General features: G+C 38.5%; 1 protein-coding gene across 5 annotated transcripts in view; it reads left to right on the forward strand.

The window, feature by feature from the left end:
* The window catches only part of EPHA6 (EPH receptor A6), a 986,592-nt gene that overhangs the window by 708,312 nt on the left and 254,243 nt on the right, over nucleotides 1-24,037 (forward strand). For all 5 annotated transcript variants that reach the window (XM_074389177.1, XM_039480541.2, XM_074389178.1 and 2 more), the window contains one exon: nucleotides 190-315. In XM_074389177.1, coding sequence (XP_074245278.1) covers nucleotides 190-315 — 126 coding nt within the window. The remainder of the gene's footprint in view (nucleotides 1-189; nucleotides 316-24,037) is intronic.

Here is a 24,037-nt window from a genome sequence, read left to right on the forward strand (position 1 = left end):
GGTAAATCAATTTTTGACCCTCATCATCAAAGCTTTACTATGGGCAGAGGGTGGGACAGGAAGAAAAGAGAGAGTTTAAGTTGTCCATAAGACTGACTACTTCAGTATGGCGTTCCCCATTTTAAATGTTCACAAGACGTAGACTACTGAGATACTCAAACTAAATCAATCTTTTTGTTCTTGTTGCAGTGCGCTTCCCGGGCATTAAAACTTATATTGATCCAGATACATATGAAGACCCATCCCTAGCAGTCCATGAATTTGCAAAGGAGATTGATCCCTCAAGAATTCGCATTGAGAGAGTCATTGGGGCAGGTACTGTCAAATCTACACTTCTGAACAAAAGATTCCTTAATTGTTCTGTAACTGATTTATCAACATATTATCTTAAATCTTAGGTTTTAGTCATTGAAAAGTTTTAACAAGAGAGAAGTAAAGTTATCTTGTATTTATTTGTTTTGTTTTAAGTATACTAAGTGTTCATCTTGTTGCCAATGAGAAAATTCACAAAAGTTACTTTTAATGTTCTGTAGTCTTTTTTAATAGTGAAGATAAATTACAATGAAACTAGAGTTTTCAGGAGTTTGTCATAAGGTTATGGACTTACTCAAGCCCCAACATCTATAGACATATACTGTAATCAAAATAGTATTTATAATGATGACCGTGAGCCTCTGCAAGACACAGAAATGTCCTGAGAAATCATCACAGATAAAATTTGGTTCAATGCAGTTTTATGTCATTTTAATGGAAATTAATAATTCTCCCTATGTAGGATTTTCTGATACTTAGGACACTTTATTAGTCAACTGTTCTGGATAAATACAGATTTCTTGCAAATCACCCCACAGGAATTTATGCTACACATTAGTTAGGGCAGAGGCTAAGCCAATGTAACAAAGAGACTCCAGAATACAGATTTAGTCCTCTTTCGGATGCTTGACCCAAGGTGAATAGTCTCATTCAGGGGGTCTTGCAAGGCCCAAGTTCCTTCTATTCTCGGCTCTGCCTTCCCCTAGCATGTCACCCTCCTCTAAATGACCAAAGCTAGGTCGCCAGTACGTCTGCCTTCCTGCCTGTGAGAGGAAAAGGAAATAGTTCAATCTCTCTGGTTTTGTATTGAAGGCAATAACCTGAAACTTCCAAACAGAGGATTCTCAGCTCAGTTGTCCAGATAACAATAACATGGACACACTTAAGTGCTAGAGAGTTTGGAAATGGAATTGCTGATGGCTGCCATATGCAGCTAAAAGCGCACATGCATGTGGAGAGGCTGTTTTCCTAAAATAGAGAAGGGAGATTGGATGTCGATGGGGAATATAGGTCTCCTCTGGATGCTGGAAAACTGTTTAATCCTTTGAAAAGAACAGAACAGATGCAAGCCTGGCCCTTCCAGCCAGGTGTCATGTCTCTACAAAGGCCGAAAGAAAGCAGCTGATGATCCTCTGTCTCTTTCAAATCCCCTCTTTGCCCAGAAGGACAAACTACATAATTTGCAGGGCCCAGAACACGTTGAAAAATACAGAATCTCTCGTTAAAAATTGGTTAGAGAGTTCAAGAAAGTGACAACAGAGAACTAAATCAACCACAGGGCACATCTAAACTCAAGACTCGATGTGACTGTGCAGTCACATGCTCCCGAAGCTAGTCCTGTTTCCCAGGTACACAGAGTAGAACCCTCAAGAATTGCAGGCACATTTGCAGAGAGTTCTTCCTGGTTTCACTCCATTCCCTGTGCACAGTGGACCACCTTGTCTCCTGCATGGCTGGGTCTCCTTCTGAAAGCTGCCACAGGGGCCTTGATGTTCATAATCTTTATGTTCTCAGCCAAAGAAGCTGCCTTGTCAGAAAGACTGAGAACCTGAAACGGAACCAGATTCTCTATCTTCTGCTGAACAAACAGCTCATCAGCAGGCATAATTGAGCGGAGTGACTGAATTACATTCATCTGGCTTTGGAGTTTGTTTCCTTAAGACAGCAGAGGGATAGAGAAGAGAGGAGGTTGAGTAACCTCCATTGCACACGACGTTTGGCTTTCTTCTTCTTGCCCCTGAGGAAAATTGATAGGTCTTTTTATACTGCCTGTTCAATACTCAGTAGTTACACTAGAAGCATTTTGTGTTTCAGCCCTTTGTGCTACAACATAACTAAATGGCCAGTGTCTGAATCATCATGTTGAGAGGTAAAATCAAGTATCTGAAGTATACACAATAATAAGAAATTAAACGTTTCTTCCATTTTTGGATTTTTTTCAACTAAAATATAAATGTTTCTCCTAAACAAGTATAATGGATACTGCAAAAGTCAAAAATAACTACTAAAGAGATTGTTTTAATATCAGTTTTCTACCTGCTGTGCCCAAACTCTAAGAAGTCATCAGGAGGTTTATCTCATTTGGCAAAGACAGACTATCTAAACCATGTAGTTACTTCTGTAGATTGATGTCTCTTTTTAAATCTTTATTCATCTTTGATGGTTTTGGCTTTCAAACAATATGCTAAGCGTCCTTTTACTACCTATATTCAGAAAAATCACGAAAATAGAGCTGGTTTGTGAAACGAAAGTATTGTAACCTAACTTGCCTCTGTGCCCCTGGCCAATACTGCTCTGGTAATTTATTCCTTTAGATCACTGTTTTAGCCCTTTTTATGCTGCTATAATAGAATGTCTCACACTGGGTAATTTTTGGCTGAAGGTTCTGGCGGCTGAAGTCAAGTTCCAGGGGCCACATCTGGTGAGGGTCTTCCTGCTGCATCGTAACATGGTGGAAAGCATCACATGAGTGAGGGGGAGGAAAAGGGGACGGAACTCCCCCTTTTATAATGAGCCTGCTGCATTAAAACAGTCATGAAGGCTGAGCCCTCATGATCTAATTACCTCTTCAAGGTCCCACCTCGAAACACTGTTGTATTAAAGATTAAGTTTCCTATATGTGCCCTTCAGGAGACACAGTCAAATCATAGCAGTCGTGTCTCTAAAACTTTATTTCTGTGATGTGTGAAGTGTGAACGTTTCCCGTAGCAGCAGTGTGGACAAAACGCTGTTCAAATTGAAGAAGAGCCAGTCGTATGTCACGTCTGTGCACCACTGGTTACCTTCCCAATTTGTAACTGTAAATACTTTCTTAGATTGTCTTGCAGCCTTTTTTTAAAAATTTAATTTTATTTTATTGCATTTTAGTTTGGGGGTACATGTGAAGAACATGCAAGATTGTTGCATAGGTACACACATGGCAGCGTGATATGCTGCCTTCCTCCCCATCACCTATATCTGGCATTTCTCCCCATGCTATCTCTCCCCGACTCCCCACCCCCGCTGTCCCTCCCCTATTTTCCCCCAACAGACCCCAGTGTGTGATGCTCCCTTCCCTGTGTCCATGTGTTCTCGTTGTTCAAAACCCGCCTATGAGTGAGAACATGCGGTGTTTGATTTTCTGTTCTTGCGTCAGTTTGCTGAGAATGATGGTTTCCAGGCTCATCCATGTCCCTACAAAGGACATGAACTCATCATTTTTTATGGCTGCATAGTTTTTATTTTCTTTCCCCAGCTGTTAATTGTTCCTTCTCAGACTCTATTCCTCCATCATCGTTGTCCATTAGGTAGTCCCCTTGGACATGTAAATTAAATGGCTTAAGTAGTAGTCTCGATGCTGGACAGAGGTGAAGTGGGGTGGAGAAGATGTGAGAGGCCAGCAGCTCCTGACAACTGTCAAGTGCAGGATAGTCAGGCAGAATTAATGCCTTGACAGTAGGAAGAGCAAAAAGTGCTTACATTCACAGCTCATTGCTGAGGAAAAATATACCAAACCTCCATCTCTTATAGATGCAAGACACGCATGAAAAGCAGCAGTTAAGATTACTTTTCAGATTTCTAGTTGGAAAAGCACAATATAAAATCATTAAATATTTCTTAAATGAGTTATCAAAAATAAATGCAAAACAGCCACATTAACATTTTCACAAAAAAGCATCAAATCACACCTAACCCACCACATTTCTTAACACGTTCACTGAACAATGTTTGCTAATATTTACTTAAAAAAGATAAAGTGCCACTTAATCTTTTCATATTAAATCACTATACTTATTAGAGATATATATATTCACACTGTCTTCCTAAATCTTTGTCCTGATATTTTAAACTAGTAACCATCAAAATACTGTACAACTAAATCATAAAAATTTAATTTTTCTGTACATAGATCCTTAACATTCCCCATCTTTCCCTACACATTTCACTGTTTTTTATGAATTTTCTAGGGTACTTTTTTGTGTGTATATATCAATATTCTATTTAACAGTGGCAGCTTATCTTTGTTCATCAGTATAGGCCTCGATTTCCATGAAAATGCACATTTCCATTTAAATAAAGTGAGCGGCTCTGTTGCATAGGAGACTATCAAGATCATCTCTCTCCTTTGACTTTCTTGCATTATAAAATGAAATTCTGCGGGCAGAGGACTGTAAAACAGAAATTCTCAGGCTAAAAGAGCCAAGTCAGATTAGGGGAGAATCATTATTTTATACATATCTTGTAGGATAATGAGAAAACTTGTAAACAATTTTAATCATGGCCTAGAAAAGGTCATTGAAAGGCTGTCCCTCTTTGAGGGCACTACCGAACCTAAACCGGTAGAAGACAAGCTTGCCCGGCAGAGTATAATTTGGAAACATTATTCCATTGAAAAAAAAATCATTCTTGCGTCTCTAAGCCCATAGGGCACCTCTTAAATGTGACCTTCCCTCTTGCCCTGGTCTCAACGGAAATACATATTATCTTCCTGTCATTCATATTCTATCCCTTTATCTACACAAAACTCATTACTGCCTCCGCTATCAGCCTCTTCTGGCTTAGTGTCACCAAACTTTCTCTCTTCCTGGAATTCTCCAGGAGGTTTTAACTGTTGGTTTCTCCGCAGTTATATACAGGTAAAAGAAAGTCAAAAGAACAACAAAAAGGATATAAAAAGTGAGTGTCCGCCTCCCTTTTCTTCAGCCTAGTATTTCGGTTCTGTTTTTCCATCTTGTTTGAGTCACATTTCCCCTTGATGCTCTACAAGGTATGCTGTTCACTCCGTGTGCCTCTCCTGATTCCCCTGCCACCCTCATACCAGCAGGCCTCTTTTTTTCTGCTCTAGAAAAAAAAAAATATATATATATATATACACACACATATACATATATTGGATTGTTTGTTTAGACAAGTCTCACTCTGTTGCCCAGTTTGGAGTACAGTGGTGAGATCTTGGCTCACTGCAACCCCTGCCTCCAGGGTTCAAGCAATTCTCTACCTCAGCCTGCCGAGTAGCTGGGATTACAGGCACCCACCACTAGGTCCAGCTAATTGTTGTATTTTTAGTAGAGACAGGGTTTTGCCATCTTGGCCAGTCTGGTCTTGAACTCCTGACCTCATGATCTACCCACAGCCTCCCAAAGCGCTGGGATTATAGGCGAGAGCCACCTCGACCGGCCATTATTTTTTAGTTATCTTAAAGAAACTGTGTTTTTGGCGGGGTGCAGTGGCTCACGCCTGTAATCCCAGCACTTTAGGAGGCCCAGGTGGATGGATCACCTGAGGTCAGGAGTTTGAGGTCAGCGTGGCCAACATGGCAAAACCCCGTCTCTACTAAAAAATACAAAAATCAGCTGGGCACGGTAACGGGCACCTGTAATCCCAGATACTCGGGAGGCTGAGTGAGGAGAATCACTTGTATCTGGGAGGTGGAGGTTGCAATGAGCCGAAATTGTGCCATTGCGCTCCAGCCTGGGAGACAGAGCAGGATTACCTCTCATTAAAAAAAAAAAAAGAAACTCTATTTTTGTTTCTCGTTCACAGTTATATTATACATTTTGTAACATAACAATGACAAATGTAAGCACTATACCAGATGTGGCTTCACAATTGTCTTTATATATATTTTTTAAAACCTTGCGTTTATGACTCATTTTCTCTATATTTAGATGAGATGACCTCCTTAGAAATAAGGTTCATTCTTGTCCCTCAACTTAAAGGATTTATGGTAGAGGTCAGATTAATTTTCTTGTGTATTCTTGAAAAATTTGCATGTTCAGTAGACTGAGAATGAGATCAACAGCAGATTTTGACAAGGGCTTTGGGCTTTTTACTCAATAATTTCATACCTTTCTAAATCAAATGATATAGTGAAAGATTGACTATACCATTCTCCATCTATATTATCCTACGAATAAAAAAGCAAAAACTGAACCAAGACAGACTGAGATTTGAATCACAGCTTTGCTACCAGCTCCTTCTGTAAACTCTAGCAAGTTAGTTATTGTCCAGAACTTTGGGTTGCTCCAGGTATAAAGTAGATTCATAATAATAACAACTATCTTCCAGGATTAATGGAAGGATTAGAGATAACTATTAGATTAAAAAATAAATACAGTTTTCACATTCAGTTTTGACCGCTGAGATGAATAACACTTATTGCCCAACTCTCAATATACTTTGTGATATGAATATCTGCTCATGCAGAATTCAACAGTCATGGCCTTAGGTAACTGGAATAATATTTATGATTTTCAGAGTTCATTGAAAATTAGTAACTGAAATGAAATTTTATTTTTGTTAGTACATTGAGTTAGATTCATGTCAACAAACTTTTTAATCAAAGAAACTCAAAACTCATTTTGTTTATATTTATGAGGTTATATTTGTTGGTATGTGTTTATGTTTGCTAAAAAAATTCAACAAGCCATAAGACAAGAAACAGAGGAAAAAATATTGAAATATCTTAATGTAAAACTGTTCTACAGTAGTCTATCAATTTATTCTTGGTTCATCTAAGAAATTAGTAGATTAACTGTAAGAAACAGGACTGTATATCAATTTAATAGACTTTCAATTAATTTTTATTAATTTCATGAGTGTTTACCTACATTTCGACACTCTACATCATATTGGGGGTCATTTAGTACACATTTTCTATCTTACATGTAGATTTCCCAACTTTGCAATTTACCTCATCATAGTCATTGTTTGATAAGTGCTTGTTTAATAAATAAGTAAAATTCTTAAACTAATTTTAAAAATAATGAGTAAGTAAATGAATGATAAAAGGATATGAATTATTATAAGTAATGATTTTACTATGTTTATCTGATTGTCAGCAAAAATCTTAATGAAGTATGACACAATTAATGTAAAATCAAATACATAATATATGCAAATAAAAACTAAGACAGAAAAATTCATAGAGGACATTTGGGAATTACAAGTGTTACATTACTTTGTATTAACAATTTACCTGATAGACCAAAATTATGGAATTCATTATATACCTTTGCATTTATGTAGTAAAATACAGAATTACACAGAGGATATTACATTGGTATTTTATTTTGAATTGGGTTTATGTAATGGGGAAGTAATTTTTGAAGAGTTGTTTATAACTTAAAAAGAAGTGATCTTTCAAAGTTTTTATTTTTTTCATCTAGTTTATATATTACTAAAATATTAGGAAAGAAATTTGATCCCTGTTTTCAAAACAGTTCTCCAAGTATATAAGCAAGACTGGGTACATCTTAGAGTGATGTTTTCTCTTATGATTAGGAACCAATAAATGAGAAAGACCCAAGTATCAACAGCAACAGCTTTTACTCATTCTCTGCCAGAGTATATTAGCTATCTCTTGCTGTGTAACAAATTACCCTAAAACTTCAAACAAGAACATTACTGTCTCACAGTTTCAATGGCTCAGGTTTCAGGCATGGGTTAGCTTCTGTACGCTGGCTCACAAGGTTGCAATCATGGTATCAGCTGGGACTGTGGTCTCACGTGAAGGCTCAGCTGGGTGAGGATCCACATCCAAACTCATTTATAGAGCTGCTGTCAGGATACAGTCCTCCCAGGGTTGCTGGGCAGACAGTCTTAATTCCTCACTGCTGTTGACTGGAGAACATGCTCAGATTCCTACCATGTGGGCTTCTCCTAGATGGCAGCTTGCTTCGTCAAAGCCAACAAGACGGTCTGCTAGTAAGACAGAAGTCCCAGTGTTTAATAACCTAATTATGGACGTGACAGCAAATGACCTTTGCTCATTCTATTGACTATAGATATGATACTAGGCCCACCCCACACTGAAGGGAAGGGATCACACAAGGACATGAATACCGGGATGCAGGGATGATTGCCGGCCATCTGAAACATTTCCCTACCACATATAGTATTGTTTTATTATGTTTGGGGCTCTCAGGTGGTCCTCATTAGCCAGCATCCCAGGAGTGATTTCGCCCCTTCAGTCTAATTCCCATCAAAGATGGGTCTTAGATACTCTCTGATACTCAAGCTGTTTCTGCCGGCAGTGCTTCTGTAAGATAGACAGTGAGGAGCAAGCCAATGGCATGGGCCGGGCACAGTTTGGGGGTTCATATGATCAACTGACCAGGAGGGTCTGTGTCTGGAGACCATTCTCAGACTTCAGGAGGTTCCTCCTACTTCCTTAAACCTGTATTCAGTCCAGATCAATTAGTAAGTGTTTCTTTCATAAAGGGAGTTTTAGACTCTTCCTGTAAGGCTGTGCTTTTTTATGAGCTTTATGGGAGTGGAATCTGGGCTGAGATGGCCTTGTGTACCAGGCACCTAGGTCTTTAGGTCTTGTGTACAGACCCAGTCATCCTCAGGCCTACCTGCATCAGACCCCTAAGTGACACATAATGTCGGCCCTGTGAGATGTTTGAGTCAACTTTGGGGCTATCGTTAATCTTACAGCCCCCATGTGTCTGTAGCCAGTGTTTCAACAGAGGAGAGCAAAAGTTGTAAGGTCACTTGAGGTCTTGTCTCTGAACGTATTTCTGACATATTTAGTTGATCAAAGCAAGTCACAAGGCCAGACCAGATTTTAATAAGGTAGAAAAACAGATTCCACCTGTCAGTGAGAACAACAAAATTACCTTGCAAAGGGCCATACATATAGGATAGAGAGGAATTCATGGTCATTTTTTTTTTTTACAATCTACCACATAGCTAATAGATTTTTTTAAGTGAATCATTATTTTTTCAAACCTAATATGAATAACAGGTTATGAATTTATTTGCTATTTTGTCTCTAAGACCATTTTTGCTTTGCCCCCCCATGAATGATATTAATGTTTTCCTTAATACTATTAGTTAATCAGCCTTGCGTTAGGTACTAAAAGGCTTACAACAGTGAGTAATGGGACAAGCATGGTGGCTTATGCCTATAATCCTAGCACTTTGGGAGGCCGAGGGGGGCAGATTACTTGAGGTCAGGAGTTTGAGACCAGCCTGGCCAACATGTTAAAACCCTGTCTCTGCTAAAAATACAAAAATCAGCCAGGCCTGGTGGTGGGCACCTGTAATTCCAGCTAATCGGAAGGCTGAACCAGGAGAATTGCTAGAACACAGGAGGCGGAGATTGCAGTGAGCTGACGTAGTGCCGCACCACTGCACTCCAGCCTGGGTGACAGAGCGAGACTCAGTCTCAAAAAAAACAAAACAAAACAAAACAAAACAGTGAGTCATGAAGCATCTCAGATTCAAGCAAGAAGCTAAGGAAAGTATAATATATAACGTGGGAAGAAGTAGAAAGGAGGCAAGAAAGGACAAGATAGAAAGATAAGTAAGCGAAGAAGACATACATATAAATTTCTGTTCAAAGAATCTAAAGATCACTGCATATTGGGAGATCAGATTGCATTAGAAAGACTGAATTCCGCATCTAAACAGACTCTTAAAGATAAGGAATGTCAAGATGTAGAAAAGGTAGTTTTGATGGGAAGAACGGGTAGAATAAACAGTGTGGCGATTAAGAGCACTTTAGGACATTTTCAAGTATTTAGAGTTTGATGATATTGGATCTTTATTATATCTAATTTCTCTTCAAAACCTAAGCATTTCCCTTTTTTGATGACAAAGTAACTCTAGCCCTGCTTCTTGGCTATGAATAATGGGGAGTGACTTTTTAGTGTGATGACTTTTTTAGTTTTGATGGCAAAGTTTAAAGTGATTCAAGAAAAGAGGAAAACTGTTTTACTTTTATTGGGCAAAGAAAAGTAAAAAAGAAGACTATGAATCTGTACGTGTGTGCCTGTATATATACATACGTGTAAGTGTATTTGTGTATATGTGTATGTGTGTACGTGTGTGTGTGTGTATTAGTTTTGGCTGTCGTAACAAAATATCACAGATTAGGTGCCTTAAAAGGCACAAATTTATTTTTGCACAGTTCTGGAGGCTGGAGTTTGAGATGGGGTGCCAACATGGTCGTGTTCTGGAGTGGCTGTCTTCTGGGTTGCAGAGAGACACCTTCTTGCTTTGTCCTCGCATGGCAGAGAGGATGAGATAGATCTTCCTCTTCTTATATGATCACAGTCTTGATCGGATTAGGGCCCGACTCTGGTAACCTCATTTAGCCTTAATTACTTCCCAAAGACTGTTAAGTCCAGATGCTGTCACATTGAGAGTTAGGGCATCAATGTATAAATTCTTGGGGGGACACAATTCAGTGCAGTGTGTGTGTGTGTGTGTGTGTGTGTGTGTGTGTGGTAGCTGAGGAAAGCAAGATATTACCTGATGAAAGATTTGCTCACTGTTTCACAAATGTCTGCATTACTGAATTTTGAATGAAAGAATAAAAATGGTAAATTCATAAAGGATGTGCCTGCTAGGTTTGATTTACTGAGAGAGCTCTGTCTGAACTTAGAGCTGAGTTTAGGCCAAGAGCTAAAGCAAAGTATCTCATGTTTACCATGTGTCCAGAGAGTGATGGAGCCACAGGGAAACAGAGAGAGAGCAATAGGTCTCCCCGAGAAAAATCTATAAAGATGGGACAGTTTCAGATACTTTGCAGACAATATACTGATGTGATTGCAGTTAAGACTATAAGAAAGCTACCAAAAAATGAATATGGAAGCTAAAATTCAAACTGCTCAATGTGCAATTGAAGCCTACGTGCTAAGAGTCAGAGGTACCTTTTAAAGGTTGTGTTTTCAGTAGGTTCTTCCAACAAATGTTAGAACCTTTTCTTAAAATCAATTATTTGACATTTTATCACAACTTTTATTAACATCAGTATAACTTGTGTATCCACTGTTTTCTGATTACAATGGAAAAATACCATAACCTTATCAAGAAATAATATTTATGTCATAAATAGGGAAAGTTTTTCCGCAAAGGTTTTTTCCAGCTTTTTATAACCAGTTAATCCATCTCTGGTTAGAATCTTATAACCTTCCCACGCAGTGAGTCGTGCTTTTTTTTTTTTTCCTTTTTTTCTTTCTTTCTTTTTTTTTTTTTTTTTTTTTTTTTTTTTTTTTTTTTTTTTTTTTTTGATACGGAGTTTCGCTCTGGTTACCCAGGCTGGAGTGCAATGGCGCGATCTCGGCTCACCACAACCTCCGCCTCCCGGGTTCAGGCAATTCTCCTGCCTCAGCCTCCTGAGTAGCTGGGATTACAGGCACGCACCAACGTGCCCAGCTAATTTTTTGTATTTTTAGTAGAGACGGGGTTTCACCATGTTGACCAGGATGGTCTTGATCTCTCGACCTCGTGATCCACCCGCCTCGGCCTCCCAAAGTGCTGGGATTACAGGCTTGAGCCACCGCGCCCGGCAATTTTTTGTATTTTTAGTAGAGACGGGGTTTCACCATGTTGACCAGGATGGTCTCGATCTCTCGACCTCGTGATCCACCCGCCTCAGCCTCCCAAAGTGCTGGGATGACAGGCGTGAGCCACCGCACGCGGCCCGAGTCGTGCTTTCTAACCTGTCTCATCTTTTCCCGATCTTGTCCCTAAAATTTGGAGTTGTTTGATATTTGTTCTTCAAACGTATTGTCCACTGGGGAAGAAAGTGCAGGCTAAACTTTGAGAACAAGAACAAGCCAATTTACCTTTGTGAGCTTTAATTTCCCTATCTTTGAAATAAAAGTAAAAGGCCGGGCGCGGTGGCTCACGCCTGTAATCCCAGCACTTTGGGAGGCCGAGGCAGGTGGATCACGAGGTCAAGAGATCAAGACCATCCTGGTCAACATGGTGAAACCCCGTCTCTACTAAAAACACAAAAATTAGCTGGGCATGGTGGCACGTGCCTGTAATCCCAGCTACTCAGGAGGCTGAGGCAGGAGAATTGCCTGAACCCAGGAGGCGGAGGTTGCGGTGAGCCAAGATCGCGCCATTGCACTCCAGCCTGGGCAACAAGAGCAAAAACCCGTCTCAAAAAAATAAATAAATAAATAAATAAATAAATAAATAAATAAATAAATAAAAGTAAAATACCTTTGCTCCTTTTTAATTTTTGTGAGAAGCAAATGAGGTGGCATCTATCTGACGCTTCAACATTTATCAGAACACTACCGATGAAAAGTGTTCACTACCTCCAAGATAGCCCATTCCCTTGGAAACCATTCCAATCAATCCAGGATATTCATGAGTAAAAAATGTGTTTCCTGATAACTCTGTGCATGATCTTATACCACTGCCTAGTACTGGTACTTGTTCTGCAAAATTGAACTTACACAAAGTGAATCTAATCCGACTTCCACACTATACCATCGCCCTGGTATATTGAAGTCGACATGTAAACCTCATACATACATCTTCCTTGTCCATTCTAAATTGTCTAAATCTTTCAACCATTTCTATCCGACATGATGTTGAGATACGTCATTATTCTGACCACCTTCCTCTGGAGATCTAGAGGGTCTTTTCTAAGTCTTTTCCAGAATTGAACCCAATACCCCAAATGTTTTCTAATCAATGTGTGAACACAGGGGGAGCACCTTTCCTGCTGTGCCTCAATTAATGCAGCCTGAGTTTGCATTTGCTCTTTGAACACCTGCCAGACGCTATTCGCATAGGGAGAGCTTGCTACCAGCTTATCCCCAGGGGTCTTTCTCAGAGAAGTTTCTATTAAACCAGGCCTATTTCTATACTTGTCAACTGGCTTTATTACTTTGAGTGCAATATTATATTTTTATAAGTCCACACTATATTTCTGTGTAAATCATATACACCAATATGAACCATATGTCATATAACATACATAAGTATGAATAAATATAGATGTTAAAAATGATCTAGTTATGTAATACCTATATATTTGTATAGATATTGAAGAACATATGTCATATATTCTATTATATATCTAGAATATATATTCTTCACCTATCTATACAAATGCTAGTATATATGTATAGCATAGATGATATATCTATTTCACATATCTATGCAAACATTCTATTCTTTTCATATTCCCATTTCATAAATATTCCTATTAAATTTCATTGCGTTTCTGTAAGTAAAATTTCTCAACCTGTCCATGTCTTTTTCCGTCTCAGTTACATCAGTTTGTACAATTGTTATCCTTCTCAGTAACATCCGTGATTTGTTCTGCCTTGCAATTTATCTGTGTGCCCTTGTCGTGAGAGCTCAGAGCTCCATGTGCAGCAATCATGTAGTATACGCCCTAATTTCCTTCTTCATTGGAAGAGTTGGTTTTGCATGTTGGAATTCTGTCCTTTGTAGATGCCTATCTCTCACTCTATAGAATCTCTGCTCAAGAAATCGTACCCGATCCGTGTCCATGTTTTAACTGCCACTCTGAAGTTTAATGTCTACAGTTATGGCCAATGCTTTTTCCCTGGGCTGTAAGTATCTTAAAGTGAAAACAGTCAGTTTTTTCCCCAACTTTCCACCCCTAGCGTTTCATCAGTTTTTATTCAGAACTCAGTGAAAATAAAGTATCTCTGTTGACTTTTTGAAAGATGGACACAGTGGTGAGGCAGGCAATGATGATCTTTTATAGCTTCTCACTTACTGCTTTCATGGTGGAGTAAATGAATTCACAGATGGGAAAGCGTGTTTTGGGAGGGAGGATTGTTTGAGGCAGGAAGCACGTGGACTTGCCATGTGATCTAATGCAGTTCCTTGTTCACATGGAAACTTCTGATATTCTCTTCCTGCCAAAATTTGTGTCCACGGTTTTCTTCTTGCTTCAACCTATTGGGGGAAAAAAAGGCTGTCTTTGGCGTTAATAATTAACAAGATTTCTTAAATGTGCATCTGCTTGAGATGAGCTTTGCATGTACTATCATTTCTTTTAATCATCATGACCCTATAAATCACAAGGATCACATACGTCCATTTTACAGACAGGAAAGCTAAGATTAAAAGAAATTAAGTTATGTGGGGGCCAGATGTGGTGGCTCATGCCTGTAATCCCATCGAGACCATCCTGGTGAAACCCCGTCTCTACAAAAATGCCAAAAAAAAAAAAAAATAGCTGGGCATAGTGATGCATGCCGATAGTCCCAGCTACTCAGGAAGCTGAGGCAGAGGAATCACTTGAACCCGAGACGTGAGGTTGCAATGAGCCAAGATTGTGCCACTGCATTCCAGCCTGGCAGTGAAGCAAGATTTCATCTCAAAAAAAGAAAAAAAAGAGGGAGAATTAATTATTTGGTCAAAAGGAACCAGCTTGTAAACAATAAAGCCAGATTAATCTTATGTTTTAGCTCATGCTTTCATTAACCACAACTTCATTACAAATAAGCATTTACATTTATGAAGCCATACTTCTGTAAGAATATCTTCTGGGACTTTGCAGTTTCTATTTCTGAAGCCATCTCCACCTATCTTAGGTGAATTTGGCTGTGTTCCTTGCTTTCACTCTGCCCATCTGTCAGTCTTTCCATCTGCATTCACTCTCCAACTCTATGATGTATAGACTGCCTTCTGGTAGCTGATGGAGTCTCTGATTTGTAGGCTGAAAGTGAAAGTGAATTCCCATTACTTAAGTGCATAGATGCACTAAAAAAAAAAAAAAAAACACCAAGTGCTTCAGCAGAACCAACAGTAATGTGAATACTGATGATTGTCATGAAATCACGATTTAGGATAGGATTACGAAGTTTCCTCATTTGAAGCATGTTTGCATGTCCTATGTAACATGTCAGTTTATCATCAAACGCTGTCGGCTCTGACTTCAAATGTGTCCCAGGATCCAACCTGCTTTTACCACTTTGCAGCAGCCACCCTGGCCCGCCCACCAACATCTCTCCTAGCCTCCCTTCCTCCACAACTCTGTGGTATGTTCTCCTCACGTAGAACTCTAGAACAGAAGATCTCTGGGAAATGCTAACCAGATTGTGTCCCTCTCTGCTCAAAGTCTGCCAATCATGCTATCTTCCAATCACGGTAAAAGCCTGGTCGGCTCCTTAGCTACCTCTTCAATTGCATCTCCCTCAACCTTTCCTTCACTCATTGCCCTGGCAACGATGGTGTCCTTCTTCCTCACCTTGCCATATATGCTCCTGAGATCGCAAGACCTTTGCACTTGATATTCTGTCCAACTGGGAAACTCTCAGCTCCAGTGACACCATGGCTCCATCCCATTCCCTCACTTCCTCCAACTTCTATAACATTGCAAATTCATCAGAGAGACGTTTCAGGTCGTTCATAAAGTGGCAGTCCTCTTTCCACACTCTCCTCCCCCTCGCCCTGCCTTTAGTCCATAGTAATTATTATCAACTCACATGGACATGTGTTTTGTTTTTCCTGTTGTCTGTCTCCCGCTTTCTCTTTCTAATTCACTGCTGTAAGCTCAGCCCTTTAAACATTACTTGGCAGGTGGTAGACTCTACATATATTTTAATTAATGGATATAGAATTTACAAGTGTTTATTTATCTGTTACATGACTTTATTCTCCAAACCCTAGTGTAGGGTTGAGGAGAGGGGAGCAGGATCGTAATTCTTCTTATACATGTGCAGGGTTCGTTGCTGTGATGGCATGCTGAGAAGAAAGCATCAGCCTCTCAGAAAAAAAAAAGTGCATGCAAGTCTAATTGAATTTTAGGAGAATTACATAGATTGCAACTGAAATAATCACTGTAGTGTCAGTGTGGAGGAAGGATTTAGATAAGCAGTGATAGGTGCAGATTAACCCATAAGAATTCAGGGATTCATGAGACGAAGGCAACAGAACAAGTCTCAGGTTTTTGACCAGAATGACTGAGGTAAAAAAAAAAAAAGTGGGGGGGGGGGAATATTGGGATATTTGACATATTGAAATCATGTGGAAGAATCAAGTGTTTTCAAGCCAAGAATGAAACGGTCTACTTTCTTGTTTGATGAAAATCACTATGCTCTTGATATATTAAATAACGCTTCTTTACCCCATTATCTATAATTCCTATGAAGACAAGAAATGAACTGAGATTATATCGGGTTGGTTACCATGTAGGGCTCTGCCTAATGAGAAGCAAATCCAAGAGACACAATTGCCCAGTTTCTAAATGTGCATGACAAAATTAGCAAAAGAAAAGTGGAGTCTGTCCCGAAGCAGGCAGGAATGTCTTGCTGGCCAGAGTTGTAAGTCAAGTCCAGGAGGCTTTTTTCAGCTTGCTGTTAGGTAGTAGACCCAGTAAAATAATGGGTCATCACCTGACTAAGGTAAAAATGAAGGGGTAAAGAAGGGAATTAAATTTTATTTTTAAGACAGTAAATTTGAAAGAACAGTTAGTGTGAATGTTGTCTTATATTTGATGCATTGGCCTGGTCACGTTCACTCGTTGGTTGATGGAACAAATGTTTGTAGTGCTGGGGAACAGTGCTTCCTTTTTCCTTTACTCTATAAAAGGGGTCCCTAACACCCAGGCTATGGGCTTTGCCCACCTCCCGTCAGATCGGTGGTGGCATTACACTCTCTTAGGAGCACAAACCCTACTGCGAATGCTCATGCAAGGGACCTAGGTTACATGCTCCTTATGAGAATCTAATGTCTGATGATCTGAAATGGAACAGTTTTATCCTGAAGCCATCCTTCCCTAACCCCTCATCTGTGGAAAAAATAGTCTTCCATGAAACCAGTCACTCATGCCATAAAGGTTGGGGACCTCCACTCTATGAGATCTAAATGAACTCCACGAAAGCAATAATCAGAATGGAAGGGTGATAGATTTCCATTTCAATTATAGAAACTTTTGATTTTTTCTATGTTTTTAAAATCTCTGAGCTTTAAGTCAAAATAATGTACACGTATCTTTAGAAAAGATATTTCGAAGATAGAAGGGCATATAATGAAAAGCACAAGGAGGCCATGTCTTCTCTTGTCTTCCCATCCAAGCTCGATTCTTGTTCATCTGCGGCAATGATCTTTACCTGATTCTGTTTTTAAATTCTGAATTAGACATTCCCTATTGACTTGCTGTTATCATGGATAAAGATATATCTTCCTTACAGCACCCCCATCTCCCTTCCTCTCAATATAATTGTTGCCTTTGTAACTGATGATATCTTTATAACTTAAACATTAAAATCTGCATATCTTCTTCCTACAAATATAGGTACTATGTTTTTTTTGTTGTTGTTTATTGCATTTTAGGTTTTGGGGTACATGTGAAGAACATGCAAGATTGTTGCATAGGTACACACATGGCTGTGTGGTTTGCTGCCTTCCTTCCCCTCACCTGTATCTGTCATTTCTCCCCATGCTATCTCTTCCCACCTCCCCACCCCCCACCCCTCCCCCTTTTCCCCCCAACGGACCCCAGTGTGTAGTGCTCCCCTCCCTGTGCCCATGTGTTCTCATTGTTCAACACCCGCCTATGAGTGAGAACATGCGGTGTTTGATTTTCTGCTCTTGTGTCAGTTTGCTGAGAATGATGGGTGAAGGATATGAACAGACACTTTGCAAAAGAAGATATACAGGAGGTACTATGTTTTATACTTACAGTAGTTTCTTACCTATAATCAAGATACAAAACAAATGAACAGCATATTTTCAAATTTTTATGCAGCCGTGTGCCACTTAAGAACAAGGATATGCTCTGGGAAATGCATTATTAGATTATTTCATCGTGGTACAAACATCTTAGAATCCGCTTAACGCAAAGCTAGATGGCAGTATCTGTTGTACACTGAAGCCACGTGGTATAGTCTATTCCTCCTAATCCACAAAGCTATAAAGCACACCGTACTGAATACCTCAGGCAATTGTAACACAATGGCAAGTATTTGTGTATCCAAACATAACATCAAAAAGGTATGGTAAAAATGTGGTATAAAAATTTTTCAAATGGTGCACCTATGTAGGGCACTTACCATGAATGAAGCTTGTGGGACTGGAAGTTGCTCTGGGTGAGTCAGTGAGTGAGTAATGTGTGACTGTGAAGACCTAGTTCATTCACAACTGTATGTCAACTCTATAAACACTGTGCACTTAGGCTGCACTGAATGTATAAAAAACAAATACTTTTCTTTCTTCAATAATCACTTCTTAATTTTATAAACTTTTTAACTTTTTAAACTTCTTGACTCTTTCATAATAACACTTAGATTAAAGCACATATTGTACAGCTGTATAAAAATATTGTCTTTATTTATATTCCTATCCTATAAGCTTTTTCTATGTCAATTTTGTGTTTAATTTTTAAACTTTTTTGTAACAAACTAAAACACAAAGACACACATGAGCCTAGCTCTACACAAGATCAGGGTCACAAATATTGCTGTCTTCCACCCCACCTCTTTGTCACACTGGAAGGACTTTAGGGACAATAACATGCATGGAGCTGTCATCTCCTGTGGTTAACAATGCCTTCTTCTGGAATACCCCCTGAAGGACCAGCCTGGGAATCTTTCACACTTAATTTTCTTACTATATATAGAGGCTGGGCCCGGTGGCTCACACCTGTAATCCTAGCACTTTGGGAGGCTGAGGCAGGCAGATCACCTGAGGTCGGGAGTTTGACACCAGCCTGACCAACATGGAGAAACCCCATCTTTACTAAAAATACAAAATTAGCTGAGTGTGGTGGCACATGCCTGTAATTCCAGCTACTCGGGAGGCTGAGACAGGAGAATCACTTGAACCCAGAAGCCGGAGGTTGTGGTGAGCCAAGATTGCGCCATTGAACTCTAGCCTGGGCAACAAAAGTCAAACTCTGTCTCAAAAAAAAAAAATTCTTATTATGTATAAGTAGAAGGAATATACTCTAAAATAGCAAAGAAATATATATAGTATAATAAATATATAAACCAGTAAGTCATTTATTATCAAGTAATATGTATACATAATTGCCTGTGCTATGTTTTTGTGTGGCTGACAGTGAAGATGGTTTGCATTACCACAAATAAGTGAGAAATACAATATGACGTTGTTATAGGGGCTGTGATGTCACCGGTGATAAGAACTTTTCAGTTCCGTTATAATTTTATGGGACTACTGTCCTATATGTGATCCATCATTTACTGAAATGTTATCACACGTGCCTAAGTGTACTCGCATTTTTAAAATGTTTTAGCCCATTCTGCTAAGATTTCTAATGTGGGAGCTCTTGGTACATGCCATTTAGATGGAAACAAAGATTTAGCCTTTCTTAGCCTGACTGCTGAACTATGTAGGACCTTTTCAATGAAGCCGCTTTGCTCTTTCGATGTCCTATTGGCAATGATGCTAGAAATCTATGGCTGAGCTTCTCTAGAGCAGGGTATGGCAGAGTATAGCCCACAGGCCAAATTGCCCGGATATTTACTGAAGCACAACCGCACCCATTCGTTTGCTTACTGTCTATGGCTGTTCTTGTGTGACAACTGCAGAGTAGAGTACTTGTAACAGACAGCATTGCCCACAAGACTGAGTTATCTACTGTTAGGCTCTTGGCAGAAGTTTGCCAAGCCCTGCTCTACCTGCTCTAGACCAGAGTGTCCACTGAGTGATGCCAAGGGTTACGTTTCCTTTCTGCTTGTGACTTAACTAAGTTGGAATCATTACTGTCTACATCCCATGATCCTTCCCTCTCTGAATTTATTGTCTCCATTTTGCTGGAAGAAATCCTTCATTGGCTTCCAAATTGAGAGTGGATAGTTTGGAGAAGAATTGCATTTTCTGGACTCTTAGGTCTGAAAATGTCCTTTCACTAGGCATAATCGATAGTATGTGCAAATAATTTCAAGTTAATAATATTTTCCCCTTTGAATTTTGGTAGCACTGCTCCACTGCGTTCTAGGTGACAGTACTGTGCTAAGTTTCACGCCAGGAGGAGCCTACCTTGAAATGACACGTGAATGTGCTGCACTCACAGGAGCTTTTCAATTGGAGAATGTTAGTTCTTTGAAAGTCTTTAGTTATTTCCTCACCGGTGTGCTCTTTATTCTCTCTGAAATTTCTGTCAGTCCCTTATGCAACCCTCAGATTGAGCCTTGATCTTCTTAAGAATTAAACTCATGTATTTGCTACGTGAGTTTGTTCTTTGTGGGTGCAGATTTGTTCTCTTTTCTATCAGACCTCTTCAACCATGTCTATATACCTTCCAAGACTTCTGAGTATTTTTTTCGGCTATCATTTCAATTTTCAGAAATTTCTTCAATTTCTGGATTATTTCTCTCTCTTAGCATGAAGATCCTTCTTGATAGGCGAACCGTATCTCGTAAGACACTACTGTGGTTTCTTCAGGTTTTCCTGATTCTGTCTGATGATTCATGCCTCTCGTTTTCGTCCTGGGGACTCTTCTCACACATCTGGTGATCCTTGACTTTCCACTCTCATTGACAGGCAGCGCTCTGTCGGAATGGAGGCTCTGTGTGAGAAGCATTCATTTTTTCCTTAAAAGACTATTTTGATATCCTGTGGGCATTAGTGGTTAGCACTTCCTTGTAAAACTCTCAAACTACACCCTTTGCCTATATGGGGCCCATGATTTACTCCCACCCTTTGCTATAATGGGCGCCTCTAAGCCTGGAGTCCAGCTATGTTTCCGCCACGTGAATTTCTCTCCTGTCAACAGAAGCAACCTCTTTTGCTCCATTTTTATGCCCTGCTACACCCACAGTAATTCCCACTCACTTCAGTTACTTCACAAATTTGCTGAACTCTCATCCACTGGAGTCCCATCTTGTCTTCTTTGTGTTTGAGGATTTACTCCAAGTGCTTGACTTCCCTGTGATTAGAGGGGCCTCAGAGTTGGAAAGACATAAACGTGTGTGCTGTAACATCTTAACCAGAAGCAGCCAGGCCTCCTGTGTTTTCAGTGATCCAGAAAATGAGGTCAGCACTGGAGAAACATCAAGAATAAGTCTACTCTTCTAATATCTATTTATTTCTGACCGTTCCCCTTGTCTTGAATCGTAAACCTTTTCCATGTCATTTTTACAACATGATATAAGAGTACTATAACTGTTCTCAATGTATCTTCCTAAATAAACTTGAAATATTTAACATTAAAAACCAATGAGTAATCCATGGTATTTAAAATATCTTTAAAGAACATGTTATGCTTACTTTTTAATTAAAGTAAGCATAGTAACAAATTAAGACTAAAGAAATAGGCTGATCTGTTTTTACCTAAAGATACCAGCTAGTGTGTGAATAGTTTTATATATTTTATATTATTATTTTACAATATATAACACATAACAATTATAAAATATTTAAATAAATTATAATATAATATATTTTATGTGATTTATTCAATGAATTAAAAAATTTATATTTCAAATAAAATATATTTTGCATATGCAGACTAAATGCAATATATTTTAATTTTTAGTTGTGAATTATTGTTCTTTTCCGATCAAAAAGAAACATCGCATCCATGACAAGTGACATTGAGATTTCATTTATTCCACTAATATATACATGAACACTGCCAGATTTTCCTTTATTCATGATTTTCTGTGTAATGAACTCTAAAGAAAAGAAACCTGTCCTTCCATTATTTACAAAAGAAAAGAAACATCACCAGTGACAAATATTTAGCATCTGTATCTGCTCTGCTTGCTGTCCTGTACGCCTAAAAAAAAAAAAATGCTTTTAAAAGTTTCTGAAAGTTCTACTGTTTACTAATTTTGATTTAAAAGAGTTATATGATATATACTCATGTTCTTACAAGGGCATTTAGCTTTACTTTTATCTTCCATTGGCCTATTGATTTTTTTTTTTAATTCTAGACTTTTTTCTTTAACTCTTGACTGCAGAATACAATGTGATTAAACTTAGAACATACGTAAAACTTGTAATCATTTTGCAATCCTCAGTCATTTATTGAGCTGTTAATCTAATCAACACAACTAGATGTTACTGATGTGGTTTTAGCAGATACTCTTGCAAAGCTCAAGTAGCAGAGTTACTCCATGATACTCCCTTTCAGATGTGATAAATGGTGCTATCTAATTTTGGGTGGCTGCTGCTATCCGAGTGTAATTTGAGAATGCAGAAAGTATATCGAATTTGAAGTTGTAAATTCCATCCCGAAAGTATAGCTTTTCAAATTGATTAAAAATCTAAGGGTCTACTTCATAAGCACGTTCCTAGAATGCCAAACTGATAAAGTGCTTCAAGTTCTATATTCTGTGAACCATTTCTATCTTTAAGACCAGAATAATCATACAAATGAGAGCAGCAATCTACCCTAACCATGAGTGTGGTATGTATAACTTCATTCTCACATTGCTATAAATACCTGAGACTGGGTAATTTATTTGGGGGGAAAAAAAAGGAGGTTTAATTGGGTTACAGTTTGACAGGTTGTACAGGAAACATGATGCTGGCACCTGCTCAGCTTCTGCCGAGGACTCAGGAAATGTATAGTCACGGTGGAAGGTGAAGAGGGAGCAGGCATGTCACATGGCAGGACAGAGATTAGGGGCAGGGGCTACGTACGTTTAAACAACCAGACCTCACAAGAACTCACTCTCATGAGAACAGCACCACGGGGACAGTGCTAAACCATTCATGAGAAATCCACCCCCAAGATCCACTCATTTTCCACCAGGCCCCACCTACAACACTGGGAATTATAATTCACCATGAGATTTGGATGGAAAGACAGATCCAAACCATGTCATGATAGTAGACATTATGAAGAAGAGTGTGTTTGTCTCCCGCTAAGGTTTAAAAATGACAGCTATATTCTGGATATTCCTAAATTAATAAATTCTATTATTATTAGTGGCCCACTTAAATAAGCTTGAAGCCCCTCGTGTCTTTTTTAGTTTCATAATTAATCAGATAGGTAAGGAGTATAGTTAAATAAATTGATCTCTATAAAACCTTTAAAATGGTAGCTAATACCTACTTAGCTATAATTTTCATATGATAGGAAGCAGTAAGTAAAAGTATATCAAGAAATAGCAGGTTTTTTCTAGTTTTAAAGTGGCTGTGCCCAAGCACAAAGGATTACCTACTTCTTGTAATATTTTCACAATTTTGAAAGCAGTATTAACTATTTGGGACAACATTTCTGAACTGTAGTTTCTTGTACCTCTCAACAATGAGTATACAAGAACATATACCAAAAAATGTAAAACAAAAATTGACAGTCACAGTACAACCAGAAATTGAGAAATCTTCCAATATGACAGGAGTTTTGATATAATTCCTTTAATAACTTCTAGTACCCAAGGAATAGATTATATAAAGCTGGAGGATCTGAATGATACAATTCCAAAATTCTGTCTGATAAATATATAGAGACTGAATAAAGCTGGAAGATCTGAATGATACAATTTAAAAATTCTATCTGATGAATAGAGAGAGAGAATAATAAACCCAAATTTACAGAATAATTCTCCCTTTAAGTAGACAAAAAAATATGATAATTGACCATGTCCCAGGTCATAAAGAAATTTGAAACAAATTTTAAAGGCTTAGATTTTTCTATAATACATTTCTAAACAAAATTAAGTTAGAAATAAATAATAGAATAGTAACTTTAAAAAACAGAATTTAAAAGATTCTAAAACAAGTCATGGATTGTTTTCAAAGTAATTAAATAACTCAAACAACTCATGGGCTATTTTAATATAATTTAGAAAATTTCTGGACCTAAATAATAGTGAAAAAACTGTATCTTAAAACTTATGTGACACAACTAATATGACACTTTAGAGTTAAATATATCTAGACTAAAAATGCTTATTTTAGAAACAAATGCTGAACGTTGAAGAGCTAAGAATCCAGCTTAACAATTTAGAAAAGGAGAAATGGAATAAAAGAAAGTAGAAGGAAAGAAATAGTAAAGATAAGATCAAAAACAGTAAATGGCGGTCTGAGGAGC

The sequence above is a fragment of the Saimiri boliviensis genome, chromosome 18 (assembly GCF_048565385.1).
Source record: "Saimiri boliviensis isolate mSaiBol1 chromosome 18, mSaiBol1.pri, whole genome shotgun sequence".
Lineage (NCBI taxonomy): Eukaryota > Metazoa > Chordata > Mammalia > Primates > Cebidae > Saimiri > Saimiri boliviensis.